This window comes from Ricinus communis, chromosome 4, assembly GCF_019578655.1.
Source record: "Ricinus communis isolate WT05 ecotype wild-type chromosome 4, ASM1957865v1, whole genome shotgun sequence".
NCBI classification, from domain to species: Eukaryota; Viridiplantae; Streptophyta; class Magnoliopsida; order Malpighiales; family Euphorbiaceae; genus Ricinus; species Ricinus communis.
In genome coordinates this window covers 27,324,044-27,349,389 of record NC_063259.1, presented here as the reverse complement: position 1 = coordinate 27,349,389, position 25,346 = coordinate 27,324,044, and the positions used below count along the sequence as shown (strand labels likewise).

The window sequence follows — 25,346 nt, the reverse complement described above, 5'->3', positions numbered from 1 at the left end:
ACTGAAGTAGTGTGTCTTTGTTGGTCGTTGGTCATGCTAGCTAGGAATCTTGAAATTGAACATGCCCAATTTCTCAAATTTTCAGCGGCAGAGCATATGGATAGAAATTGTATGAAAGAAAAGGGGGAAACACCGTAGAAAGCAATCATGAATTAAATTCTTATATAGTCTTGGTGTATGTTTTATTTACACCAAATCAATAGATAACTTAAACACCAAATTATAGATAATTAATACATATTTATTAGTTTAAAGTAAATATTGATTATTTAATATCAAAATATAAAATACTTGCATTTATAAATTATTTTTCTGGTAGTTGTGGTATATATATTAAATTTAGATAAGAATTTTATGTTACTAAAATCCGTTAATTTTCATTATTGGTTAATATGTAATCCGAGGCATCAGTAAATTTGTTCGGATGCCGCTTCATGTCTCTTATTGGTGGTCTTAAGAATATACATCTTTTCAGAAATGATGGTTCACTACTTGCCTATCTTTTTCTTTTCTTTAATATACTCATATCCTGTTTCTCCTTTTATCACTATCACAAAAGGCTGCGGCAGCCTCCCTGCCCAACTCCCCACTTGGGTATCTTATGTACTCAAAACAAGGTAGATGGATGGTTTTTTCTTTTTTGCTGGTTCAAGCGCGAATGTTGTATATTTTATCAGACTAAGTGGGCACTTAATATGCTGCGCAAAGCAAAAATTGACCTATAATAAAATTTGATACCAAATCAAAAAAGAAAAAGAAAAGAAATAGCTACAGTCACACGTTCGGATAACCTTGGCTACAAGAATGTGTAAAATTTTAACAATTTCCCAAGAATATTAAAATCTGAGTACTTGCTTTTTCTTTCTATATGAATTCTAATTCCATAAAGAACAGACACATTCAAGTTCTGCATTTGCACAAATACAAAAATTGCTATACTGCAAAATGACATATTGTTACAACGCTTTGCAGTTGCTATGCAGGCCTAATAGTGAATACTAATTACAGAAAATACCAACTTTAGAAACAAAGCGTTCTTTGCTTGCTTCATTATTCTTAAATGCTATCAAACTTGCAAACTTAACTAATGTTTGATTTGAGACAACATACACCTGATATCCTTACTGTTAGGCCTTTGTCTTGGGTCATCCAAAGTACAAAAGCAAGCGATTTTCAGGACCAGCAACATTTGCTCCTCGAACCCATTTCCGTTCATCTTTGGATCGATTGCTTGGCTTGGATTTTCAGAGGTCATGATGTTCCTCATCCACTTGACTAGACTCATTTCGCGAGTGGTCTGGAAGAACTCATCGGATGGAAGCTTTCCCATTACCAGAACTCCAAGTAGCACCCCAAAGCTGTATATGTCACACTTGTCCGTGAATTTAAGTGTTTGATGATATTCTGGTGCTATGTATCCAACAGTTCCAGCAACATTGGAAGTTGTAACATGCGTATTAGCATCTGGCATTGCCTTTGCTAGTCCAAAATCCGCAATTCTAGCTTCCATGTCATCATCAAGAAGGACATTTGCTGGCTTCAAATCCCTATGAATGATGCGTGGACTATGACTCGTGTGAAGATATTCAAGCCCCGATGCTACTCCTATAGCAATCCTATGCCTAGCAAGCCAATCCAATTCTCTTTTACCCTGTTCAACATCAGACAATATATCTTGCAAACTCCCGTTCTTCATGAATTCATAAACAAGGCAATGGCAGTCAGGCCTGGACACATGAGCTAGGAGGGGAAGAAGATTCCTGTGTCGAATTTGACCAACAGTATTGATCTCTGATCGAATTTGCCTCATTTTCTTGTTCAAAAGCTTAGTATCTTCTTCAGTTAGTTCTGCAGCATCTCTTGGAGGCTGAACAATCTTTTTTATTGCAATCATCTTCCCGTTACTTCCAGGCAACTCAGCTTTATACACTTCTCCGCATCCACCTCTTCCAATCAATTCCAAGTTAGAAAGACCATCTTCTTTCTCCAAGAAAGCCAAATTCTCTGCTTTCTTAATAAGATGTGGGCTGAAGATTGCTGGCCCTGAGTCTTTTCCTCCACCTCTTATCGTTGCCAATATTAACTTGAACATCACTGAGAATACAAATCCAGACATACTTCCAGCTACTGCACCAGCAAGAAATCCAAGGATCCATCCACTTAGCTTCCTTTTGCCACTTTTTTTCTTGTGAGGAGCATTTCCTGTGGAAGGAGAGGGAGCTTGAGCAGAAGTTGGTCCTTCTACAGAAGTAACGTTTTTGTTTATCGCAGTTGTGCTTTTGTTGCTACTCTCAGCCAAAACATAACGTTTTGGGTATTGAGATCCTGAAGCTTCAGCTTTGCTCATCAGAGGCATACGTCCTTCAAGAAAACCATTGCCGGAGAAGTCAAAGAACTGAAGATTACGAAATGAACGTATAGATTTTGGAACTGTCCCCGAAAAGAGATTGTTTGCAAGGTTGAGATGCTCAAGATTGGGGAATTGCTTCAAGAAACTCAAATTCCCGAAGAACTTGTTGTTAGAAAGATCAAGAACACGAAGACGTAAAAGTTTCGATAATTCAGAAGGAATTTGGCCTGAAAACTCGTTGTTTCCAAGGTCAAGAATTTCGAGTTTCTTGCAGTCAACAATCTGAGAGGGGAGTTGGTCAACGAGTTGGTTGTTTGGAACAGAAAGTTCTTTGAGTTCTGATAACCGGCCAATAGCCGGAGACAAGAACCCATCAAGACGTTGGGATTTAAAGATTAGTCTAGTGATTTTGAGAATATAGGTGTTATTCTTAGAGAGTCTCCTCTCACAGAACACGGCAGAGTTGTCACAAGGTGTTGCAGAAGGGATGCGTTGACTGTTGATTCCCAAGTCTCTGTGGATAACTGAGAAGGCATTGAGGTCTATATTGTCGAGATTTACTCTTGCAGATGTGAGGGATACGACTGAGAGGAGAATAAGGATAGAGAGAAATGGGCTGTGAGGTGTGAAAGCCATGATTTGGCGGTGGTTTCCGGTGGTGGCGGAGGTTATAACATGGGGTGAGTGGACTAACGTTTATTATTATTATTTGCTTATGGGTGTTGTTATATTGAAGAGAGTGTTATTTATTTATCAAGTATCCGTGTGGAAATTTCAGACAGTAGGACCCATTTGTTATTTATTTTTCTTACTATAGTTTTTTAGATACTTCTCCTTTTCCACGACTATGAAGAAAAATGTGGATCACTTTTGCCATATTATTCTTTATTTTTTATTATATCATAATATTTAAAATTTAATATATGGTCAGATCATCTCAAGTAACAGTAATGTTATTTTCATTAAAATATCAATATCTTAAATTCTAATTTAATTTTTTATATTTATTTTTTTAAACGCATCAGAAATTCAACGTTGTTTCAATATAAATATTACATATACTATTTTTCTATATCTTAAAGAAAAAATTTTAAATATCAAAAAATTAGTCTTTTACTTTCTATTCTTTTTTATTTTGAAAATACACATATAATTAAATATACAAAAAAATCTTATTTAATAATCCCATTCTATTTGAATATAATCATTTTATCCAATATTTTTTTATTGTAATCATAATTATCATTAACTTTCATTGTACAACTGATTTTATTTATTTATCTATAATATTTCATAAAAGAATTAATAGCAAAAAATCTCATAAAATTTATTTATATTAAATTCATATGTAATAAAAAAGACGTTAAAAATATTATGGATCAACTTATGGTTAATTCTTGTGCAATAAATTAAGTATCATCAAAATCAATGCATCCTAATATATAAAAGAAAAGTAAAAGGAGCAACCGTTTAAATATTAAAATTAGAATATATTAAGAAACGATAAAATCATTTAAGATTATTTGTTCAATAGGTGTGGGGTGATGAAAGTTTCTTAAATAAATAAATCAAGAAAGCATTTCAAATTAAAAATATATTTATAATAAAGTCATAAATAACAGAATAAAATATTTGAGATTGGAATCAGTCAGCAGTCCACTCATGACCTTGATTTTTAAAATTAAAAGGAAAAGAAAATAACTAAAAATAATTTTGTTGTATTCAGAATTGATATTGGGTATACATGAACTTAGCCCACACGACATGGCTAAATAAATCGGAATAGGAAACGAAACTTCCGACCAAAGAAGGAAGTCTTCAGTCGACAGGCTTAAGTCAACGAGATTTGTCTGGACAAGGAGAATAGAGAGGGAAATTTCGGCCGGTATGTCAATTCTGAACCACACTCGAGTCATTGTGGGCTCTGGCTACTCTCAGCCGTTGGATCAATGATCCATCTCCACTGTATAACTAAAATAAATGCATTATGAACAGTAACTAAAGAAACGAAAAAGAACAAACATACGCTTGATGTAACAAAATGAATGAAGTACTCAGGCTCATGTAAAACGTCTGTCTTCGTGATAAGCATTTGCAGGAATTAAGTATCATCAAAACGACTGTCCTAGTAATACTTTTCTAAAGAGCCAGTCCTTGAATTCCGGATAGTCTTCACTTAATTCTCACCGTTGGATCAGACATGAACAAAGTTTGCTTGCGGTCTCCATGGGGCACGACTGCTAGAGTCTTGATAATAAATAGCTTTTTTACACCCAACTGTCAAGAAAATGAAAGGGGAAACATTTGCCAGAATGATTTCAATTTTGCCTGTTTGTTGACTTATGCGTTTACTTGGACTTCGGGGAATGTATTATAATACTTATCCTTTCGCACAATTTAGCACTTTTCTTGACCCAATTTTAATTAATCATGTGGCTAGTAGTCTCAAATAAAAGGAACCCAGGTCCCAATAATATATAATTAGGACTCTAATGATACATATAAAATGCAGAAAATGCCACTAATTTATACCACCAGCCTAAAAAGAGTCTATTTCTATTTTTCTCTTCTCTCAAGACTCCTTGCAATTTCGTAAGTCATTAGCTACCCAATATAAATAGCCACTATTTTTATGCGTCTCTCACATGAAGACAGTAAATTCCTATTAATATTATCAATAAATTACTCATAATGGCAATGACTATTTACACAGACAAAAGGACCGAAGAAGAAAAGTTAGAGAGAAGGAGGGAGAGACATCTTTTGCCGGTTGATTGAATAGAAGATCAGTAGAGAGCTCCACGCCTTCTTCTCTTATCATAAGTTGAATTATGTATATGCTGCTCTGTCTCGATCCTTGACTATCTTCTGTCAGCACAACATTGGAATCTTGTTATTTATGTACAAAAATTATCTCCCTTTTTTGTATGACTTTAAGAATTACTATCACGACCTACAATGATTTTGTAGTCTACATCATTGATTTTGATTCATAACACGCTTCCTGATTATGACAAATTGACAAGTGGGTAATGCAGTCAACAGGGCTAAGGTTATTCTGAACGCTACAGGCCTAGAATTCAGGGCTGCCATCTCCTTCAGATTGACACCATCATCAATGCAAATGCTGGAGACAAGTATCAATAGTTTGATATGAGTTGCCAATGTTAGACGGTGTCTTTAAAGTTGAATGCTCTTTGATGGATTAGAATTCAGTTTTAAGAAGCAGCCATAGCTGATTGAAATCACCAATTTAACTTTTTTCTGATAAATTATATATAATGTCTAGCTCTGCTCTGCTGGTCTTTAGATATATAGATGAGCATATGCATATGTCTTATTTTAAATCTGCAGAAAATTCAATTTACGTGGTATTGGGGCTGAAAGTTGTCATATTCTGAAATACAACTATATGTAAAGCATCTTGAATTGATTTCATCCGACAGTTTAAGAAATTAATTAAAACCTCCGCTGTTAACACATGCCATCCTGCTCGTCCATGCCACTAGCAGGTTTTCTTTTGGTTTGTTTATCTTTCCTTTTCCCTTTTAATTAAGATGATCTGATAAGATTTGAGCATCAAATTTGTTTGATGAAGGCAATATAGTTGACATATTCTCTTTGGGGAGTTGCTATTTACCAACCTGTTTCAGGTACCAACTCATTAGTTTATTTCTGTGAATTATAGGAAGGAGCAAGGGAGCTATTAACTCTGAAATCATTATTTTTATTATTATTGATAAATTAAAAATGATTTGCAACTCAAAATTTAAATATTTTTCTTGGTAAAATGTATCAAATTGTGTGTTGATAAAGGTTTCAATCCAACACAAAGCAAATATGCTCTGACAACAAGAGTTTTGTCTCTTTTGATTTGTATGAAACCTCAATAAAATTGTAGATTGAATGTCGCTATACACCCTATCTGTTTACAGAAACAGAAACTGCACAGGTTCCTTTCTCTCCAGAGGTGATATATAGCAGCTCCAAATGTTACCCTTCTAACTATACTGATCAAGCTCTTTTCATTTTTTTACTTGAAAACCAGCTGATCTTATGTCTCCATCTGAAATTAACCCTCCTTATTTTCCAAGCAGTGAGGGTTTTCTGCAAATACGAATGGCAGGAAAGAACAGTCAATACAGTTTCAACACTTCGTCCAGAAAGCAGCAGTGAACTTCTGGGCTAATTCCCCCCATTTCAGCAATTTGTCTCTTGCTTTACAGCTTCTGTATGGAATGCTGGTCCAAGCAATCATACTATGCCGATCAATATAGGAAAGACCCCCCAAAGAAGGATGTACCATGATACTTCCTCTACAGGAGAACTGAGTTCCCTGTAAAGCAAATGGAGACAAACTAAATTTAACAGCTTTCCATTCAACTCTATCGTCCTGAACTTCATATAGTTGAAAATTAGAACTAATATAGTTCCAAGCCTGAAAGGCTCTGTCATTTACAGCATCAGAGAAGTTCTAACTCCATTCTTCCACAATTCAGCAGCTTTTAACATTAACATTTAACAAAAATATCAACATCCCTCGTATTGATACCTGGAAACCTTTCAGCCACAGGTTTTCTGAGTTGAATCTTTTAAATCAAAATTCAGAATTCTGGCCATTGCCAATTTCTCTATTTTATTAAATTCTTTAATCAGACTATCCTTGAGTTTGATTAGATGCCTCCAACTCTATGAAGCTCTAAAATACTAGGTCAAACCCCCAATAGCTTAATTCATTAAGCTTGTTAGATTTGACCGAGGAAGTCCATAGTGTGTGGCTTTGTCAGCAAGCAATGACCAATGCCTAGAGTTTCTTCCAAAGGAATTGCCTGCTGATCTTTTCTGTTTCTCCTATCACAGCTTGAGAAAGAAAATCTAAAAAACACGAAATAATAATTTCGTTTCAAAAGATCTTGATCTTTACATGAAATTGCTATGTATTCAGACCTAGTTATTGTCGTGAATATTTTTCTTTTGTAACATTTTGTATTAGATCTTCGTATACAGACATAAAAACCCTATTAAACTAGTATTCGGACATCCAAACAAACTAGCCATTAATCACAAGCTACAAATAAAGGAAATATTTTTTATCCAAAAAAAAAAAAAAAAGATGCAGCTAGCTAAGTAAAGTACACTGGCCATCCTTTTCCAGCATTCCATTTCCCATTGAGTCTATCTTCAACTACCTGGAGTCCACTAAAGAAAGGGCAAGTAGCTATAGTCCTGTAATGGGGTATCCGAGTTTAATTTTCATTCTATTTCATGTGATCATAAATTTCTGTTCTTCAATTGCAAATCCAGAACTTTGTTCTAAATGGGGCACTTATTCTGCTAACAGTACCTATAGCAAAAATCTAAACACAATTCTCTCTTATTTGCCTGCAAACATCACAGGTAATACTGGCTTTTACAATGCTACATCAGGTCAAGATCCTGACAAAGTTTATGCATTAGGCTTTTGTAGAGGAGATCTTTCTTCAGATACATCTTACAATTGTACTAATTCCGCAATTCAGGGGATAATCCAACAATGTCCTAATAAAAAAGAAGCATTCATGTGGAGCGAGCAGGTATGTATGATAAGGTATGCGAATCGCAATATTTTTGCCAGGATGGAGATAAGTCCTTCAGTATGTGTCTAATCCGAATACGGTACCTGAAAACGCTGATAAGTTCAATAAGACCTTGTATGATTTGATGGGGAAACTCACAACAGAAGCTTCTTTAGGTTCTTCTTCCGGTCTCAAGTTTGCAACGGGGAATTCAGGAGAAGTGTTTGGATTGGTGCAGTGCAGCCAAGATATCTCACAGGCTGATTGCAGTAATTGTCTACAAGGGGCAATGGTTGAAATAAGGGTGTATTGGTGGAAAGGAACGTGGAAGAATTCTTAGACCAAGCTGCATAGTTTGGTTTGAGAATTTCAAATTTTATGATACTACTTTTGATTATTCACCATTTTCTCCTCCAACTACAGCGAATTCTCCTCCTGATCCAGCTAATATTTCTCCTCCACCAAAGATGAGTACAAAAGGTATGTAGCGGGTGTGTATATAGGTTTTTGGGATAACACAGAATGGTGCATTTGTCTAGTGCTTAATGCGAAATTGTTCACTTGCAGGAAACAAGAGTGAAACGTTGAAAACTGTAATTAAAATTACTATACCTGTAGAAATCTTAGCCATACTAATAACACTCGCTTGCGCCATTCTGCGAAAGAGGAGGCTTAAGCATGCAATTAAAAGTAAGTCCATATTCATGATTTAGTGTTTCGTTTTCACTAAGATACTAGACAAGTGGAGATAAATAGATGTGGAAGTTATACAGAATAATCCTTGAGGTCTACTGGCTACTTTTTCAAGTTGTAACTTTCTGTCAGGTGATGATGAAGTCGAAAGATTGGAATCACTGCGATACAAGTTGAGCACAATAAAAGCAGCAACAGACGATTTCTCTGATTCTGACAAGCTTGGACAGGGAGGATTTGGTTCAATTTATAAGGTAACCAATAGCATGCCTAAACATGGTATTGTGTTCATAGTGTATAATATAGATGTATAGCTATTCAAAGAATTGAGATGATTCAATGACATTATGTTAACAGATGTAATGTGGTAAATATTTAGGGAATACTACCAAATGGGCAAGAAATTGCAGTAAAGAGGCTATCTGGGTTTCTACACAAGGTGAAGGAGAATTCAAGAATGAAATTTTGTTAGTTGCAAAGCTCCAACATAGGACTCTTGTTAGCCTTATAGGTTTCTGCTCAGAGGGAACAGAGAAGATTCTTGTTTATGAGTTATTGAGCAATGGCAGCCTTGATAGCCTCATATTTGGTACTATTTTATACTCTCACTAATAGACATGCTTTAGCATCTTCTAACAATTAATATAGCTACAATATAGCTTCCTATCTAAATCTAATGCAACTTGTAGATCAAAGCAAGAGAATGCAATTGAACTGGGAAATGCTATACAAAATTATAAATGGAATTGCTTGAGGAATTCTTTACCTTCATGAAGATTCTCGTCTTAAAATCATTCATCATGATTTAAAAGCAAGCAATGTCTTATTAGATGAAAAGATGAATCCTAAGATTTCAGATTTTGGTTTGGCAAGGCTGTTTGTTTTGGATCAAACACAAGACATTACTAGCAAAGTTGCAGGAACTTAGTAACAGAACCCTGATGCTTACTTGCATAAACTTCTTATACTGAATTTTCATAAAAAGCTAAATTAACTAAGCTTTTCTATTCTTGATGTTACATAGTGGTTATATGGCTCCAGAATACGCTTTACAAAATCGGTTCTCCGAGAAATCTGATGCCTTTAGTTTTGGTGTCTTAATCCTGGAGATAGTAAGTGGAAAAAAGAACAGTTGGTTGAATGATTCAGGAGAACTAGAACACCTTTTAAGCTATGCAAGTGTTCTTATTCTTTTTTTTTTTTTCTTCTCTAACGAGTTAAAAGGAAAAAAAAAGTTGTTCATATTTTAGCTCTCTGAATTGGCAAATCCATCAATATTATGCAGGCATGGAAAAACTGGAGAAAAGGAACAGCTGCAAATCTCATAGACAATGCACTAAGGAGCAGTTGAGAAATGATATAATGAGATGTATGCACATTGGGTTATTATGTGTCCAAGAAAATGCAGCAGATAGATCCACCACGGCTTCAGTTGTTCTGATGCTAAGTAGCCATTCCCTGAGCCTTCAGCAACCTTCACAACCAGCATTTCTCATATACAGTAATACTGATGCAGATATCCCTGTATTCGTGCCTGATTCGCAGTCGCAGACTGCCACATCTGAGGAATCTACAGAATACACAGGAGAAAGAATGTAGTAATATTCAGTGTACAGTCAAGTTTTCAGTGACTAATCCATGCCACGGCAATGAAGTGTAATCTGCAGTACTGTTAAATATACTTGTTGCTGAGAATTTATAATTCCACCAGACACATAATTTAATTTTAAAATACTGGTAAAACATCTAATTAGAGGATAATTTCAGTTCAGGGTGCATATAGTGATGCTTTCGTAAAAGGAAGCGGGTATCTCTTTTAAGGCTGTAAGTTTGGGCTTGGGCTCTGACAAGAAAAATTAAGAGACTGCAAAGAGTGAAGGGCAGAGTGGAAGAAAGATCCCGAAACCGTAGAAAAGGCCCAAATGAGAGATTGTGCTGAGTTGAGAAATGGGAGTGAGTGGCAAGACAGAAATGGGCTGACAAGTGCACCAGCGACAGAGAAAGGAAAAGAATAAACCAGAAGAAACTACAAAAAGCTTAAAGCTTTTGCCTAATATTATTATTATTATTAATTATGCCAATATCTCCAGTTATAGCGTATGGTTGCCGCAACTATTACTATGTCCCAGTCCCTCCTCTTAAACGCATCTTAACCTACTCTTTCCGTAAGAATCATCTTCATCACAACAACAGTCATCGCTGCTTTCTTCTTCTTCTTCGCACCACTACAAATTTCCATCCTCAGTTTTCTACTTTCAATCTCATCCCTCGAAAGCTCTATTGTCCCTTCACGGGTAACTCTCTCTTCTTCAGGATGGAGGTATTACATACACTCTCTCAACTACTTCTAGTAAACTTATGTTTGTTTGTGATGTCATGTATTATTCGATCTTATCTATTATTACCTTAACTTCAATGGTTGATAACTTCACAGAATTGTAGGGTACGGCTCTGAATTTATTTACGTTTTTATGAAATTGATATTCAAGATTCAAAATTCTATAACTATGCTCTTTGTGTACATGTTTTAAGTTGCCCAGTTGAGTTAATGCATGTTGGGGATGTTGGAAAGTTGGCGAGGGATAATCTTGGGATGATTGAAGCTTATGGGTAGAGAGAGGAAAAATTTTAACCACTGAAGAAAATGATCTAATAAGTTGTATTAAGGGACTTCATCGAGTATACAGTAATGTCTACTCTCTTGATCATTAATCGGTTTCAGCTATGCCATTAAATGCAGTCCTGTTCGGGTTGTTTGATGAGTTTAATTTCAGGCTCAAGTTGCGTGGACATACTATGTTCTACTGGCTATTATTAGTGGGGCTGGTGTTTTCGTAAATGATACTCAAATGTGCACATGCCTAAGGGACTTGCACCTTCAAACACTATCCATTGCAGCCTACAGTGCAGAGGTCATGAATAAGAAATTACCTGCCTTGAAGATTTCACCTCCATGTTTGCAGATATAGTTCACTGCATTTCTGTGATTTTGCTTTGTTAATTATAGTGCGTATGGTTAGGCATTATTGTTCTATAATTACAGTAGAAGTAAATTTTTCTTCAAGAATACTGTGCGCTGGTGGTTATGTAACGTGCTTAACTCTTCTTTTTGTTTATTCTAGTTATATCATATAGTGTTATATCATGGTTACGTACATGAGCTCCATTTTTCTTTTCTTCTTCTTCTTTTTTTGTCTTTGCTACGAACTTTGACACCGAAATTGTTCTTTTGACAATTAATAGCGATTCTTTGCTGGAAGTGGCATCAATAAAAATAAAGCTATGGTAGAGCATTTGCAACATTATGGTGTGATCAGCTCAAGAAAGGTGGTTGAAGTAATGGAAACTATTGACAGGGCTTTGTTTGTACCAGATGGAACTCAAGCCTATGTTGATAGCCCTATGCCAATAGGATATAATGCCACTATTTCTGCACCTCATATGCATGCAACATGCCTTCAGTTGTTGGAGGAGCATCTAAAACCCGGCATGCATGCGTTAGATGTTGGCTCAGGTTCTTTCCTTACCATCCTTTCAGCTCCTTTGATTTTAATCCTTTCGTGAAGGGTGTTGATAATGGCAAGGTTGGTGTACTTATTATCTTTATTGCAGCTTGGTTATCTCTTGAAATAAATTTTCATCTAAGAATAATAACATGGCTGGTATCATGTAATTTCTCTTTTTTTTTTTCCTGTTTCTTTTTTTGTGCTCGTCTTTGTTGTTCTCAATATCATCTTTATGGGTAAAGAAACTAACTTTTCTGGGTTTTCTTCTGTGTAGGTACTGGTTACTTGACAGCATGCTTTGCCATTATGGTTGGACCACAAGGCCGTGCTGTTGGTGTGGAACATATCCCAGAACTGGTTACTTCTTCAGTCAAGAATATTTTAAAAAGTGCGGCAGCTCCATTATTGAAAGAAGGTTTCCTCTCGGTGCATATTGGTGGTATGCTTTTGAAACTAATGTTGATGGTTCTTTATGTTTTTCTTTTATCTTGAGGGAAGGGGGATGCTAATTACGTGGCTCAACAATGACATAATTTTAGGCGTCCAGAGTCACCCCATGTTATAGGCTCTTTTAGGGTCAGGATTGATAAAAACATGCATATTTACATGATCTGCATGCATGATATAGGCATATGGACATACATATGGAGATATGATACTGCATACAGGAAAGCTTGCGAATGTGTGAATTTCATTAACATCCTTTTCTGTTACAGGAATAATTTGTTAGCAATTGGTTTTCTATGACAAACTCTCTGAGAATCATTTGTGTTATTTGTTTTATTTAATTCCTGTATTTACTTATTGGAAAATAGCAAAATTCAGTTGCACTAAAAAATGAATTGAATCATGATATCTCTAAGTTTGATGATCATGCTACTGGTGGTAGATGGAAGACAAGGTTGGCCCGAGTTTGCACCTTATGATGCCATTCATGTTGGGGCAGCAGCACCAGAAATCCCGCAGGCACTTATTGATCAGTTGAAGCCTGGTGGCAGAATGGTGATTCCAGTTGGTAACATATTCCAGGATTTGAAGATCATCGACAAGAATCAGGATGGTTCTATTAGTGTCCGGAGTGAAACTTCTGTTCGTTATGTTCCTTTAACAAGCCGAGATGCCCAACTAAGGGGTTAATTATTTTGTAGTGTTTTCATCCAGAGGTCTATGATGATGGAAATACGGTTGCCTATGCTGGTGCATCTGATCCTTAAAAGTATTTGTACAGTTGTATAGGAATGCCATCTCTACTGCAATAGCGTCTTCTAGTTTTAGTATCCTTGCCTTTGGAGGTTTTTTTTTTTCTCCCACTCTCATGTACTTGTAAAATAATAAATGGTGTCTTTTTAAGTGCAATCGTCCACAATTACTCGATCATTCTTGAAAGCTCCTGGTTTTGTCCTGGTATTTCACCAATACAGGGTCTTGTGGTATTTAGTTGTGAATATGAATCGAAAGGGAGGGGTCGAAGTCCTTGGATTGACATACATGGGCGTCACTGCCTGGGGTGTTTGATACATCATATTTGATTCGAGGTATTTGCCGGTGATCAAGATTGAAAGGCCAGACTGTAGTTGCTTCATTGCCCATCATGACTCGTGATAGATTTTGGAGTGGTAAATAATTTTAATAACTTGATATTTGCTCTCACGTGGTGTGGATAAAGAATTAGACATTGACGCGAACCCAACACTCAAATTATTAGGAAAAGAAAAAAAAGAACCAAAGATTAGTAGCTGAATGCAAGTTCTAATCTCCTTGGCAGCGGTTTTCTATCAGGATGGGAGGGTGGGTGTATGCAAGTTATAATCTACCTACTTGGCTCTTTCTCTAGCATGACTTCAACACCTGGACCTGGCTTTTTTCCATTAGAAATGATTTTTCCTTTGAAGATGATTCTGTTGCAAGACAATTGAACAATGGAATGCATTTCCATAGTACTGTGAAATACACTCACAAAATGATGAAATGAATTTTGCCCATGGACATCAGAGTCGCTCATTTGCTTAAGATGCTAGCAAGGATCAAATAGACTCCATGCATCTACAAAATTTCAGTGAAAAGAGCAGCTGAGCTCGATCGATATAAGAACATGGCTTCCAAGAGAGTTTCAGAAAGAAACAATCTCAGTTTTTTTTTCATCGCCATCAATAAGACTTGAGTAAGAAATTACTAGAGTTCTCTCAAGAATTATACTCTGCTGTCAACCTGAGCAACAAATTTTTAATAACAAGTGAAGCAATCTTTGAACAGCTTCACATCTTCTAATGAAAATCTTCCATACAACTAGCTAACAAAAAATTTGAATACTATAGACTTCACTCATGAAAAAGACAAGAAAAAGAGGGAGGAGAAAAACAGTAATACTGATGAAATTTGTATCTAAATCATATCACATCAAAAGTTGCGCCTTGGTCTTTGTTCAGCAACATTGACCCTAATTGCCCTCCCATCAAGAGACTGCAAAACCAAATAACAAATTTTAGAAACAGCAACAATATGATATTACTAGTCATTGCAAATACCATGTATAACAAGAGGTATATCATCCATTTCTTTTCTTAGTTTTAAGTAATATCTGTTCAAACTAACAGGTGTTGGTAACCTGACAAATCAAGATACTCCAACCATGCATCTTTCCACGTGTACGTTCCTAAGAACACCCAAGTCACAGCGCAGCTTATTTAAACGAAAATATGAAATGAACATTCACTTACCCGTCCATCTAGAGCAGCAATGGCATCGTTCAACTCAGTCTCAGTGGACATAGTTACAAAGCCAAAACCGCGTGAACGGCCAGTATCCCTGTCATAAACTACACGAGCATCCACCACCTTACCATGTTCGCTAAAAATTTGCTCCAGACGAGCATTATCTACATCCCAAGGCAGGTTACCCACATAGATTCTGTACCCTGGTTCAAACACACGAGGGGGACGTTCCGGCCTTGATCCTCTAGGGGCGGCCTTGTTTACAGTCAACAGCCTTCCATCTAAATCCTGTTCACGTACAAACAAAAAGAAGCTAACTCAATTAGAAGAAAAAAAATTATTAGGTCAACCACAATGTTCAAATCATCTGCTGTTACAAAATTGACAAAGGGAATGTTGCTTCCAATATGCTTACAGTATGTGCTGATTTTAATTAGGTAGACCAGTGAGGCACAATCTGATATGAAAAACTCATGAATATTTTACAAAGATATTAGTACATGATCATCCGCCTATCTGTTTGCCAATTCATGAAGGCTTACAAACATGATACTACCATGATCACCACAATTAGCAATTAAGCAGTCACTACGTCAACAAATAAGGTGACTAATTGACATCTACACGAGATATATATAAGAATAAACACAAAATGTAAATCTTCTGGCTGCGGGAGAAGGATAGGTTGATGAGTGAGAAGGAAGTAATTCTTATGAAACACAAAGGCATTTACTTTTTGATGTTATTAGCAAGTATCACCTATGCTCTACTACCCTGATTAAGTAATGACTGAATATTTCCAGTATCACCTAAGCTTTCATCCTTTTCCAATCACATAACATTCTTCTACTGATTTGTTTATAGGAAAGAGCGCAGGAAGTATTGGTTAATGATAAAAAAATTGCAAAAACCTAAACTTTGAACTGATGAATCCGATAAAGCTCAAGTCCAAGCAAAAGCACCATAGCTACATCAATCAAGTTAACAACATTAATACCTCCACAGAGTTCTTGAGTAAATATCCAACCATCTTTAAAGACAAAAATCAAGCAACATACATTTAATAATGCCATATATCCTGGAAGTTGAACAGCCAGTGGAAAAAAACAATTAGCTTAAGAGCAAGGAGACCTAAGCAAAAGCTATTTAACTTTCTTTACTTAAATGATAAACGCATCAAAACACCATTCTATAAAGGAGTGCCTCTTATCTTTCCCTTATTTTCATTTCCACCTTGCTACTTTAAGAAATGCTTAAAACAAAACTTACATGACGATGAAACATCTCCACAGCCTTCTCTGCTTCCTCAACAGTACTCATACTCACAAACCCAAATCCACGACTAGTATCAGTTTCCCTGTTGTAAATAACCTATATAACAAAAACATCAAGAAACAATCAAGACATAAAAACACCCATAAATATAATCAACACAAAATCAAGAACTAAAACTTTACCTCTGCAATTTCAACAGTACCAGCCTGCTCAAACAACATAGCCAATTTTTGACTATCAACATCATAAGGCAAATTACCGACAAAAATCTTAGCATCCTCCGGTGGTTCCTCGAAAGCCTCCTCAGGTTCAGACCCCTCAAAAACCTCTTCTTCTTCTTCTCCTTGACCATCAACTGCAGCACTTTCTCCTTCAGAATCCCAATCAGAAACTCTAGCTTCAGTTTCAGTTTCACTTTCTTGACCCTCCCATTCTTGTTCTTGCTCAGATTCTGCTAGAGTGACGGTAGCATCATTTTCCTCTTGTTGAGCCCAATCTGAAGTCTGGGCTACTAAAGGAACAAGAGAAGAGAAATGGGTTTTGGATTTGAGAGAAGAATAAGATTGGGTTATGTGAAGCTTAATGGGTGGTCTAGATGGAACAGATAGAGATAGATAAGGTGGTTTCGATGTAAAGATTGAAGGAAGAGATAAAAGACATGAGTCTGCCATTGATAAAGGCTTGAAGGTAGTCATTTTTGGTTTAGAGAGAAAGAAACGAGAGGAAAGGGTTTAGAAGAGGGTCGTGAGGATAAGGAGCTGTAGCAGAGTGCAGAGAGAGTGAGAAAGACCGGGGTGTATAAGTATAATATCAAGCTGGTACGCTCCAGGATTCCACATCTCCTTGGCGGACGGTCCAAAATGGCCTGCAATTTTGGGCTTTTATGGATATGTTATGGGCTTTCCTTAGATTCTTTTGAGGGCCCCCTTTTAACATGCACTTCTCATTTCTTTTTCTAATAAAACTCAATCATATTATTATGAGCTTGCATTCCTGGTTTACATATTTCAATATCATCGATGCAAGTAGTCAAAGATAATAAATAATAGAACTCTACATTTTATGATAAATTACTTATAAAGTAAAATTTAGACTAATCTTATTTTATTTTATCATAAACGGTTTGACAACGATGCTCTTAAACATGATAGAATCAGTCAAGAGTTGATGAGCCACCTCAAGCTCAAGGGCATTCTGAAAGATGATATGCAGGGGTGGCCTGGCCTCCTCATGCAGTCGCTTTTTACAATTCTTTTTGTTCAAGTTTTTCCCCGGTTTAAGTTTGAGTTTAGCCCTCTCCCTGAATACCAAATACAGTACATGAAGGCACAAAAAATCTATGACAGAACATTCAGTCAAAATCTTCTTCAAACTTTATCCATTTTGATACTAGTTAAATTGTCACAGAAGAGAAACATTACATGAGAGAAAAGATCATATTAATAGTTAGTTACTTGGGTAGAATTTTCATATAAAGAGATCCTGCAACATGATACTATTACTTGCCATTCTTAGCTAAGAATCGAAAAGAACTCTTTTTTCTTCCCCACATAATAACCTGAATGGAATGCATATGAAGCACAATCTCCACCACAGATTTCTTCTGCAATATGTTCAAGTGAATCAACATCCTGAGGAGATTGTAACCTGAAATGTGTGGTGCAGATTCTGATGTTCGCACATAACGAGCAACTAAGCGGCCAAGTTCCTGCTCTCTGGCAATTGAAAACACCTGCCATCCCTGATAATTTGTTCAAATTCCGAACTCTCAGCAGACTGCAACAAGTTAATACAAGAATTGGTGACACTGACAAGAAGTTATCTTTCCAACCATACAGTTCGAAACCAAAGTTATGGAGTTTTATCACCTATTGCCTCTTCCCATCTATCACTGGGTCGTCGGATAAACAGTCTAGTGTAGGCGACCAGCACACTTGGCTCTTAAGATGGAGCTGTCAGGCAGTACCAGCTTCTTGATGATACTGAAATTTCGACTACCTGGCATTTCGCTGTATAAATGAAGACAAACTATGTCTCACTAAATAATCTGACTTAGGTCTCACTCTGTAAAGGAGATTTCTAATGAATTAGAAACATATTGCTGACCTTACATACACTGCACACCCCACCTATTGCTCTTGCGGCTGCATGGGAATCAGCCATATAGTCATCACTCTGAAAACACTCTTCCGATACCACTAGCTTGTCTGAGACAAGCTTGGATGATGCTAAGAAGGGTACAGTTCACATGCAATGCAAAACTTTTTAAGTTCTAGCCTCTGGCTCTTGACTATAAGGCTAAAATCTCCGGTCATGTCGATCAGATAATAATTGTTAGAAACTGAATACATCTAAATCTAGACTACACAGCTGCAAGTCATGGTGACATAATCAACTGAATGGCATAAAACAAGTCATCTTACATAGAACATGTCCCAATCTGGTACCACAATCTCCCCTTGAAGAAGATTATTACAGTGGCAATATGCGATGTCTGAAAGGAGGCTCATTTGGGTGAAATCCTCTGATACTCCGGTAACTCCAGGCCTCTTGCTGGAAAATAAATAACTTAGTACAAGCAATAGTAGGAAATTACCCTTTATAGAAACAATTAGACAAACCTGTAGATAGGAGATTTTTACCTAGACTTGGTGAATATATCACATCTAATAAGAAAGTGACTTGTATGTATGAGTATTTTACACTTTGGTATTGGATGATTGACGTGTACTCTATTATTTAAAACTAATAAATATGTATAAATCATCTATTGGTTTGGTGTATATGTGGGGACACATACCAAGCCTAGGCAAAAATTATGAATTCTACAGCTAGCAAAGTAACTGTGAGAATCATCATAAAAATCATGAGCCTTTGAAGAGTCAACAATTTGAATCATCATTTTCACTTGAACTTAGCTAACTGTTACCAAACGATCCATCCAGGTGAGGCAGCAACAGGATGTAAAAGGTGTTTTCAGTTGTTGAATCATGAATACACCATCCAGAGTATACTCTCCCCTTACTTCTGTAAGAAGCATTTGTATTTCTGCAGGCACATCGCGTCCTGAATTTCCAAAACTTGGTATCAACCACCAAATTCTTAACCTGAAGAGGCATGTCATCCTGTGCCCTGTACAGAAGAAAAAGCAAATCATTTAACAGAAATGGTACATACTCAGTTTCACTTAATATTGCAAAGAGAGCAAGCACTTGTAAAAACTTACTCGAGAATCCCTAGATTAAAAACATGGTAAGAGTTAGGACTTGCAGCAGCGGCTCCATGAAAAGCAGACTCATCACTTGCTGGTGAGACTACTACACTTGGAGGAACATCTCTCAAAACAACCTTGCCTCGCACGGTGAGGCACTCATCTTTAATGGATGGAGTGGCGCTAATTGTCATCTTCAATTCTACTAAACTAAGGATTCTCAGTTCTTCCAGATTGAAGCTATAAATATACTGTACAAAAACCAGTAAAGAGGTGAATCATGAGTACAATGAGAATTTGGAAATCAAGTCGGTGCTCCTAACGGCATCAAGAAAGCTTTTTTTTTTCTTTTTTCTTTCCTGGTCGTTTTACAGGTGGGAGTGGCAAGTCTGCTTGCTTACAAATGAAAACAGGATATAACCATCTTGTTCTTGGGAAGCAACAAAAAGATATTTGAGATTGCATGCGGCAGAGATGGCCTGCAGTGATAATCACAAGACCTTTCTCCAAGAGTTCAGAGTAGTAATAATCCGTATTTAAGTTTCTTAGGTGAAAGATAATAAAGTTAAAAGAAATATAATAATTCTTCCTAAGTAGGGACTACATCATCATTCTTTGTCCCATCTTTCTTATCATTTACAAATTACTTTGAAACCGTAGATAATCACAAATTAAGGGTTAACCTTGTATGAGACATTGTTTTCTTTTTCGAATTGAATTTGTGACTGAATGTCCATTGGCACCGATTCTGGGGAGCTGGCAGGATGGGAAAATATCCTAGCCCCAAAATTAGAACCCTTTAAACAAAATTGGGAAGGAAAATTAAATAATAAAGTAGCCCTAAATCACAGATAAAGAAGAAGAAGTATGTTTCTAAAAGAAAAAAGGGGAAAACAATTTTTTTAGTTCCATTTAATAGCAAAATACACCAAGCTTTAGTTACATCTTTACATTTGTAAATATTATTCACAGTTGCTGCACAAAGAAAACCAAATAAAAATAAAATGTGGAAACTGCACAGCAGAAATCCTCAAAACCAATGAATGTCAATTTCTCCTAAATTGCCCCACCCACAAGCTGGAAAGTTTAGTATTTCAGTAATTATACCTCAATAGATAATTTCAATTTCTCTCAAATTGCATTCGCCTTGTAGTTTAACAGTCAAAAGTCCATTTACTGCATTGTAAGTGAAATCGTCTTCCTTACTATCCACCATACAATACTTTGGTTTAGTTTTTGAGTAGACTCCAAATCGGCCACAGCCTCGTGCCTTTACGTTCATCTGGCATTCTGAAGCATCCATCCTGCAGCTTACAGCTTCTATTGCTCCCCCAGAATTGTACATATCTAGCAGTCCTATTGGGGCGAAAAGAATATTCTGACCATATTCCTGTCATGGTTCTGAGTGAGTCATGATTCTAGAAAACTCCGAAGAGACAGAAAAGTAGTTAACTCTACTCACCCTAATTGGAGAGACCGTATATATTTCGCATTCAAGCGGGCCTAAGGACACTTCAATACTTCCATTCTTTGGCAGTACAGAGAGAGATCCTGAATTGAAGGCATAGACTGCACAATCCCCATTCCAATCTTCACCTGCCACCTCTTCAAGAAACTCAACATCACTAGGTCTCACATGGCTGGAAAGCGGTGAAGGCGTGGATGCTGCAGGGGTCGTTTCTTCGGCTGCTAGTTTCATAGGCCAATTTCCTGCTCCTTGGCAATTAAAGACTCCAATGACCCCAGATAACTTGTTCAAGTTCCACATCTTTAATAGACTAGAAAAAAGACAGAAATTTGTAGTTCGTAAAAATCTGATTTTTGGTTTCTGATATTTGTGGGTTTTGGGATTTTAGCATACCTTTTCCCATCCATTACAGGATCTACAAATAAACAATCTCTAGTTGGACGGCCAGCATGTTTAGCTCTCAGGATAGACCCATCAGGCAGTACTAGCTTCTTCAGGATGTTGAAATCATGATTGCCTGGCTTGTCACTATATGCATGCAAAAAGGATGAGTCTTTTATAGATATGATTAAGCATTGACTACACGTCTTCCCCAAGAGATGCAGTAAAAAGAAATAGATGTTCGTTTGTCATTGACTCACCTCACATATACTGCACATCCACCTAATGCTCTTGCAGCACCATGGAGTTCAGCTGTATCATGTTTGCTCTAACGGAAAGCAAGAAAAGAATTATATTCCCATATTCTTAAGTTTCAAGTACATTGGACACATAAACTTGGATGGTAAAAGACTCGTACTTCTATGCACTAGCTAGCATTTCTGGTTCTCTAAATTGCAATAAATTAGCTAATACTATCTAGTTTCCTCCAGGTTGCCATGCGTCCTATCATTTCAATTAGTTTGCTTTATTATTTTTTTCGCATCAACTAGGAATGCCTCCACACGTTTTCAGCGCAATCAAAAGTACCTGTAGAAAGAAAAAATTACCAATATGCAAAGATATCTTACATGGAACATGTCCCAGTCTGGAACAACAATCTCCCCAAGAAGAAGGCTGTTAAAAGCTACAGTTGCGATATGTAGGGTCTGCAATGTTGGCTCTCTTGGCATGAAATCCTCTGATGCTCTTGCAACTGCACTTTTCTTCGAGCTGTCAACAAAAAAATGAAATTGACCAAGAACTATGATAAAATGCTGAACATATTGTTCAATGCTTTTAGAAATTAAGAGAGCACGCAAACCTATAAATTGAGTCCGAGTTGTGACTCATGCAGCAAATTAGATTGTTGTCTCTGAAGTTTCTTGCAACAGATTGCTCAAGTGCTCCTTGATACTGTCTAGTCAACGTCACTCGTCCTCCATATCCAGAACCTAATGTTTCAATCAAATTCTGAACATCTACCTTGACTCCATCCACACTACAGCTTGCCAGATAGCTATGGAGATCATTGTAAAAATCAGATATTTTGCTGGGATCAATAACTCCAACTCCATAATTTTCCAAGCTGTCTGTAACAATGTCTCTCTGATTCCCTACATTACCGGGCGACTGAATTGGATACACAAGCTTTGGTTTGTACTTTTTCATTGCTTCAGATGATGGCAGGATACCTCCCCAGTACCCAGCTAAAGCATGCCACATGTAAACAAATCTGCATTACTTGAAATTTGTGATATGGTTAATAATACTATTAACAACTGAAGTAGCAGTTAAGGGAACGAATTGAGATTCAATTTTCATGTTTTAAAACCGACTTTAGTCCATATTTCTTTTTGATTGTGCCAATGAACTCGCGGAGATTGGTGCAGGTACCCTCTGAGCCTGAACTCCTGAACTTACTATTCTCTTTGATGTCAACCAATCTACTTGCAAACCTGTGATAAATATAAATGTTATGATTGACAAACTGAGGTTAATTGGGGGAAAATTGGCCCTCTTATAATATATAATACTTACTGTATCCCTTCAATTGGAGGTTTGCCGCCTTTGCGAAACTCATTTACTGTATCCTGCCATCCATCGTCAATAATAAGGAATTTTGGAGAACACCCACCTTCCGAGAATCTGTAATACACCTTGTCAGATATGCACATTGGCATAATTCATAATCCTCAAAAATGAATATTCGATGAATGTCATTGTACCTTTGAAGCCCCTCTTCAATTCCATGTGGATTAACTTCAGCATAAAAAGCATCCCAAGTGCACCATCCAAACCAGTCTAAATGCATAGGGATCTGGAAATAACAAGATCAAGTCACTCAACTGAAATGGAATGTAGTCCTCATGTAAATTTTAGAGATGATCTACCTTACCTTCTTGTTATCGATATGGCAAAATGTTCCCTTGTGCTTTTCCAATATCCTGCACAAATGCACATATACTAGGGTATCAAGTCAACATTTTATAATAGAACAAAATGCATTAAAATGAATAGCCATGATTCTGAAATAGAAATTACATACTTGACAGAATTCTTGATGAGCTCGAAGGGATTGTACCCTGAGTTCATAAATACTGCTTCAAATACTTGAGAGGTCTGAATATTAGCATCTCCTAAAGAGTTATATTGCAGAAAAAGAATATATTATGAAACTGAATCTACAGTATAATACATCATGAAACCTTAAAATATAGGCCTAATATATGGAACAAGAAAAGTGCAAGAATTTCAGCTAACCACTTTCAACGCAGAACTGGAGCTCATTTGCGGAAGTCCCCTGCAAACTGGTTCGAAATTGTCCATCCAAGACTGGCAACAAGAGTATGTAGAAGGTGTTGCTGCTAGTTGATGTCTGATCAGGAGAAATCTGATCATGAACTGCAGAGTCCTCTGTTATTTCCAGCAGAAGCATTTGAGTTTCCATGGGAATTTCGCAGCCAGATTTTCCCACTCGAGGTATCATCCACCATATTTTGACTCTAAAGAGGCACAAGAATCGGTATCCCCTACAGTGGCAGAAGGTAACATCCCAAGAAACAGAGATGTATTTTAGCCTAAAATTATTCTTTGAACAGAATCAAGAAAATTAAAATTTAAACAGACAGAATCAAGAAACATACCCAAGAACTCCAAGGCTAAAGACATGGCGTGAACTCGGAGTCTTAGAAGTAGCGCCCAAGAAAGCAGAGTTGCAACTTGCCGGTAAAATGACGATGTTTTCTGGAACTGCGGTCAAGACCACCTTGCTTCTCACCGTAAGGCGGCCATTCGCGATGCAAGATGCGGCAGTTATAGTCATCTTTATCAACAGAAAACGTATGTAATGCTCTTGACAGTATCAAGATATAAAGTTTCTGTTTGAAAATCAAAATGATGAAGGTTTTAAGATGGATAAAAAAACTCGCAGAAAGTGAAGAATGATGGTGACGATCAAACGACTATCTGTTAACTTAACAGGTACCAACAAGGTCAGCTATTTATATATTGTTCTTTTAAAGGCCATGGAAGAATCATAAAACCACGAATGAGGTCGTAGTTTGCTTAACTTTATTTATTTTTCTTTAATGCTGGTCATGCAAGGAACTTTCCGGTGCAAAAGTAATTGTAAGAAATGCTTATGAGACAAAAGAAAAAGAAAAAAAGAATTGGCGATGAAGGCAGGTTTGATTAAACGGTGCATGCAGTTGAAAGTGGAAACTAAGAAAGGGCTTTGGGTGAAAAGCCCAATAAGAAAGAACATGGCCTGACCTTGCAGACTGCAGAGTTCGAAAGTGATAAGGATGTAACGCCAGATTGACACGACAATGAGTTGGAATATAGTCATTATTTGATCCTTATCACCAATTGGACAAATGAGTTGGAATAGGCTCATAAAAACTGGAACAGAGACAATTGCTGGTTGCTAGTTGATGATCGATTGTGTTCTTACATTCCTAAATTAATTAGTTTTCTGTAAACTGAGATTCTAATCCGGTACTCAAACACTCAAAAACTCATTTACTTATTTATTATTTTGGCGAGGAAAGGGGAGCAAAAATACCCAAAAACAAAACCCATATAATTATATTTAATACTAGAGTTTCTTAATTTAAAAAAGAAAAAAGGAAAACCCAAATACATTTATATTTAATACTAGAGTTTGAATGACCTAGGCTTATAAAAATCTCTTCTTGATATCATAGATTACCATGACCATGACTCAGCCGCAGAATGATCTGAGCTCATATTTGTAGAATGAACTATATTTTTTCAGCTTTTTCATCGAGGATAAAGGCCATCATAATATCTGATTGTTTAATTTCTGCTGCTTTTGTTTTTCAATTTATACAAGTCATATTATTCAGAGTCTTATATATATTTTTTGCATTGGTACATGTACATATAAATTGATACAAAGACATTAATTAATTCAAGCAATTCTTGCAAAACGAATGCTTTGAAGCAGGCTAGCCACGAGACACGTTAGGTGTCTGATTACATTTGAAAGGAGTAGGGCTGACCTGCATTACAAGATAATTTCCACCAAAAAGATCATTTATGTGAGTTCGCCCATTCTTCAGCCTCTTCAAAGCCTTGTTCCAAGAAACTTTTACCCTTAATAACAGCCTTCTTCTTTTACTCATTAACCTTCT

General features: G+C 36.6%; 5 protein-coding genes and 1 pseudogene across 5 annotated transcripts; 2 read left to right on the top strand and 4 right to left on the bottom strand.

The window, feature by feature from the left end:
- Positions 1-834: 834 nt before the first annotated feature.
- LOC8278249 (leucine-rich repeat receptor-like serine/threonine/tyrosine-protein kinase SOBIR1) lies at positions 835-3,090 on the bottom strand. The gene has a single exon (XM_002511237.4). It carries the CDS (start codon positions 2,984-2,986, stop codon positions 1,085-1,087), a length of 1,902 nt encoding a protein of 633 aa, XP_002511283.2. The 5' UTR covers positions 2,987-3,090; the 3' UTR covers positions 835-1,084.
- Positions 3,091-7,206: 4,116 nt separating this feature from the next.
- On the top strand, positions 7,207-10,197 carry LOC8278250 (annotated as a pseudogene).
- Positions 10,198-10,659: 462 nt separating this feature from the next.
- On the top strand, positions 10,660-13,454 carry LOC8278251 (protein-L-isoaspartate O-methyltransferase 1). Its single transcript, XM_002511239.4, has 4 exons — positions 10,660-10,918; positions 11,842-12,112; positions 12,379-12,543; positions 12,994-13,454. The coding sequence occupies exons 1-4, from the start codon at positions 10,673-10,675 to the stop codon at positions 13,239-13,241; spliced, it is 930 nt and encodes a 309-aa protein (XP_002511285.2). The 5' UTR covers positions 10,660-10,672; the 3' UTR covers positions 13,242-13,454.
- Positions 13,455-14,266: 812 nt separating this feature from the next.
- Positions 14,267-16,887, bottom strand: LOC8278252 (28 kDa ribonucleoprotein, chloroplastic). Its single transcript, XM_002511240.4, has 4 exons — positions 16,273-16,887; positions 16,085-16,186; positions 14,822-15,103; positions 14,267-14,564 (listed from the first exon to the last, which is right to left on the bottom strand). The coding sequence occupies exons 1-4, from the start codon at positions 16,783-16,785 to the stop codon at positions 14,502-14,504; spliced, it is 960 nt and encodes a 319-aa protein (XP_002511286.1). The 5' UTR covers positions 16,786-16,887; the 3' UTR covers positions 14,267-14,501.
- Positions 16,888-17,440: 553 nt separating this feature from the next.
- On the bottom strand, positions 17,441-20,066 carry LOC112535776. The gene is made up of 4 exons (XM_048372910.1): positions 19,985-20,066; positions 19,317-19,552; positions 18,197-19,222; positions 17,441-18,099 (listed from the first exon to the last, which is right to left on the bottom strand). The coding sequence occupies exons 1-3, from the start codon at positions 20,036-20,038 to the stop codon at positions 19,009-19,011; spliced, it is 504 nt and encodes a 167-aa protein (XP_048228867.1). The 5' UTR covers positions 20,039-20,066; the 3' UTR covers positions 17,441-18,099; positions 18,197-19,008.
- Positions 20,067-20,190: 124 nt separating this feature from the next.
- On the bottom strand, positions 20,191-24,365 carry LOC8278254 (probable galactinol--sucrose galactosyltransferase 2). The gene is made up of 13 exons (XM_048372909.1): positions 23,835-24,365; positions 23,452-23,720; positions 23,237-23,327; positions 23,087-23,135; positions 22,917-23,008; positions 22,729-22,836; positions 22,527-22,646; positions 22,013-22,423; positions 21,780-21,921; positions 21,411-21,478; positions 21,163-21,297; positions 20,764-21,079; positions 20,191-20,691 (listed from the first exon to the last, which is right to left on the bottom strand). The coding sequence occupies exons 1-13, from the start codon at positions 24,011-24,013 to the stop codon at positions 20,410-20,412; spliced, it is 2,262 nt and encodes a 753-aa protein (XP_048228866.1). The 5' UTR covers positions 24,014-24,365; the 3' UTR covers positions 20,191-20,409.
- Between the last annotated feature and the right edge of the window lie 981 nt (positions 24,366-25,346).

Bases quoted from the DNA above. Each gene is read 5' to 3' on its own strand.
- LOC8278249 (XM_002511237.4), bottom strand. From the start codon at position 2,986: ATGGCTTTCACACCTCACAGCCCATTTCTCTCTATCCTTATTCTCCTC.
- LOC8278251 (XM_002511239.4), top strand. From the start codon at position 10,673: ATGCCAATATCTCCAGTTATAGCGTATGGTTGCCGCAACTATTACTAT. The intron at 10,919-11,841 runs GTATTACATACA...GACAATTAATAG, and splicing joins CTCTCTTCTTCAGGATGGAG to CGATTCTTTGCTGGAAGTGG. The intron at 12,544-12,993 runs GTATGCTTTTGA...TACTGGTGGTAG, and splicing joins CCTCTCGGTGCATATTGGTG to ATGGAAGACAAGGTTGGCCC.
- LOC8278252 (XM_002511240.4), bottom strand. From the start codon at position 16,785: ATGACTACCTTCAAGCCTTTATCAATGGCAGACTCATGTCTTTTATCT. The intron at 15,104-16,084 runs GTAAGTTTTGTT...GTACGTGAACAG, and splicing joins TGGAGATGTTTCATCGTCAT to GATTTAGATGGAAGGCTGTT. The intron at 14,565-14,821 runs GTAAGTGAATGT...TTGGTTTTGCAG, and splicing joins TTGCTGCTCTAGATGGACGG to TCTCTTGATGGGAGGGCAAT.
- LOC112535776 (XM_048372910.1), bottom strand. From the start codon at position 20,038: ATGGACATTCAGTCACAAATTCAATTCGAAAAAGAAAACAATGTCTCA. The intron at 19,553-19,984 runs GTTAACCCTTAA...GTTTTTGTACAG, and splicing joins AAAACAATGTCTCATACAAG to TATATTTATAGCTTCAATCT. The intron at 19,223-19,316 runs GTAAGTTTTTAC...TCTTCTGTACAG, and splicing joins TTTAATCTAGGGATTCTCGA to GGCACAGGATGACATGCCTC.
- LOC8278254 (XM_048372909.1), bottom strand. From the start codon at position 24,013: ATGACTATAACTGCCGCATCTTGCATCGCGAATGGCCGCCTTACGGTG. The intron at 23,328-23,451 runs GTTAGCTGAAAT...ATAACTCTTTAG, and splicing joins CCAGTTCTGCGTTGAAAGTG to GAGATGCTAATATTCAGACC. The intron at 22,424-22,526 runs GTCGGTTTTAAA...CAAGTAATGCAG, and splicing joins AAAAAGAAATATGGACTAAA to ATTTGTTTACATGTGGCATG.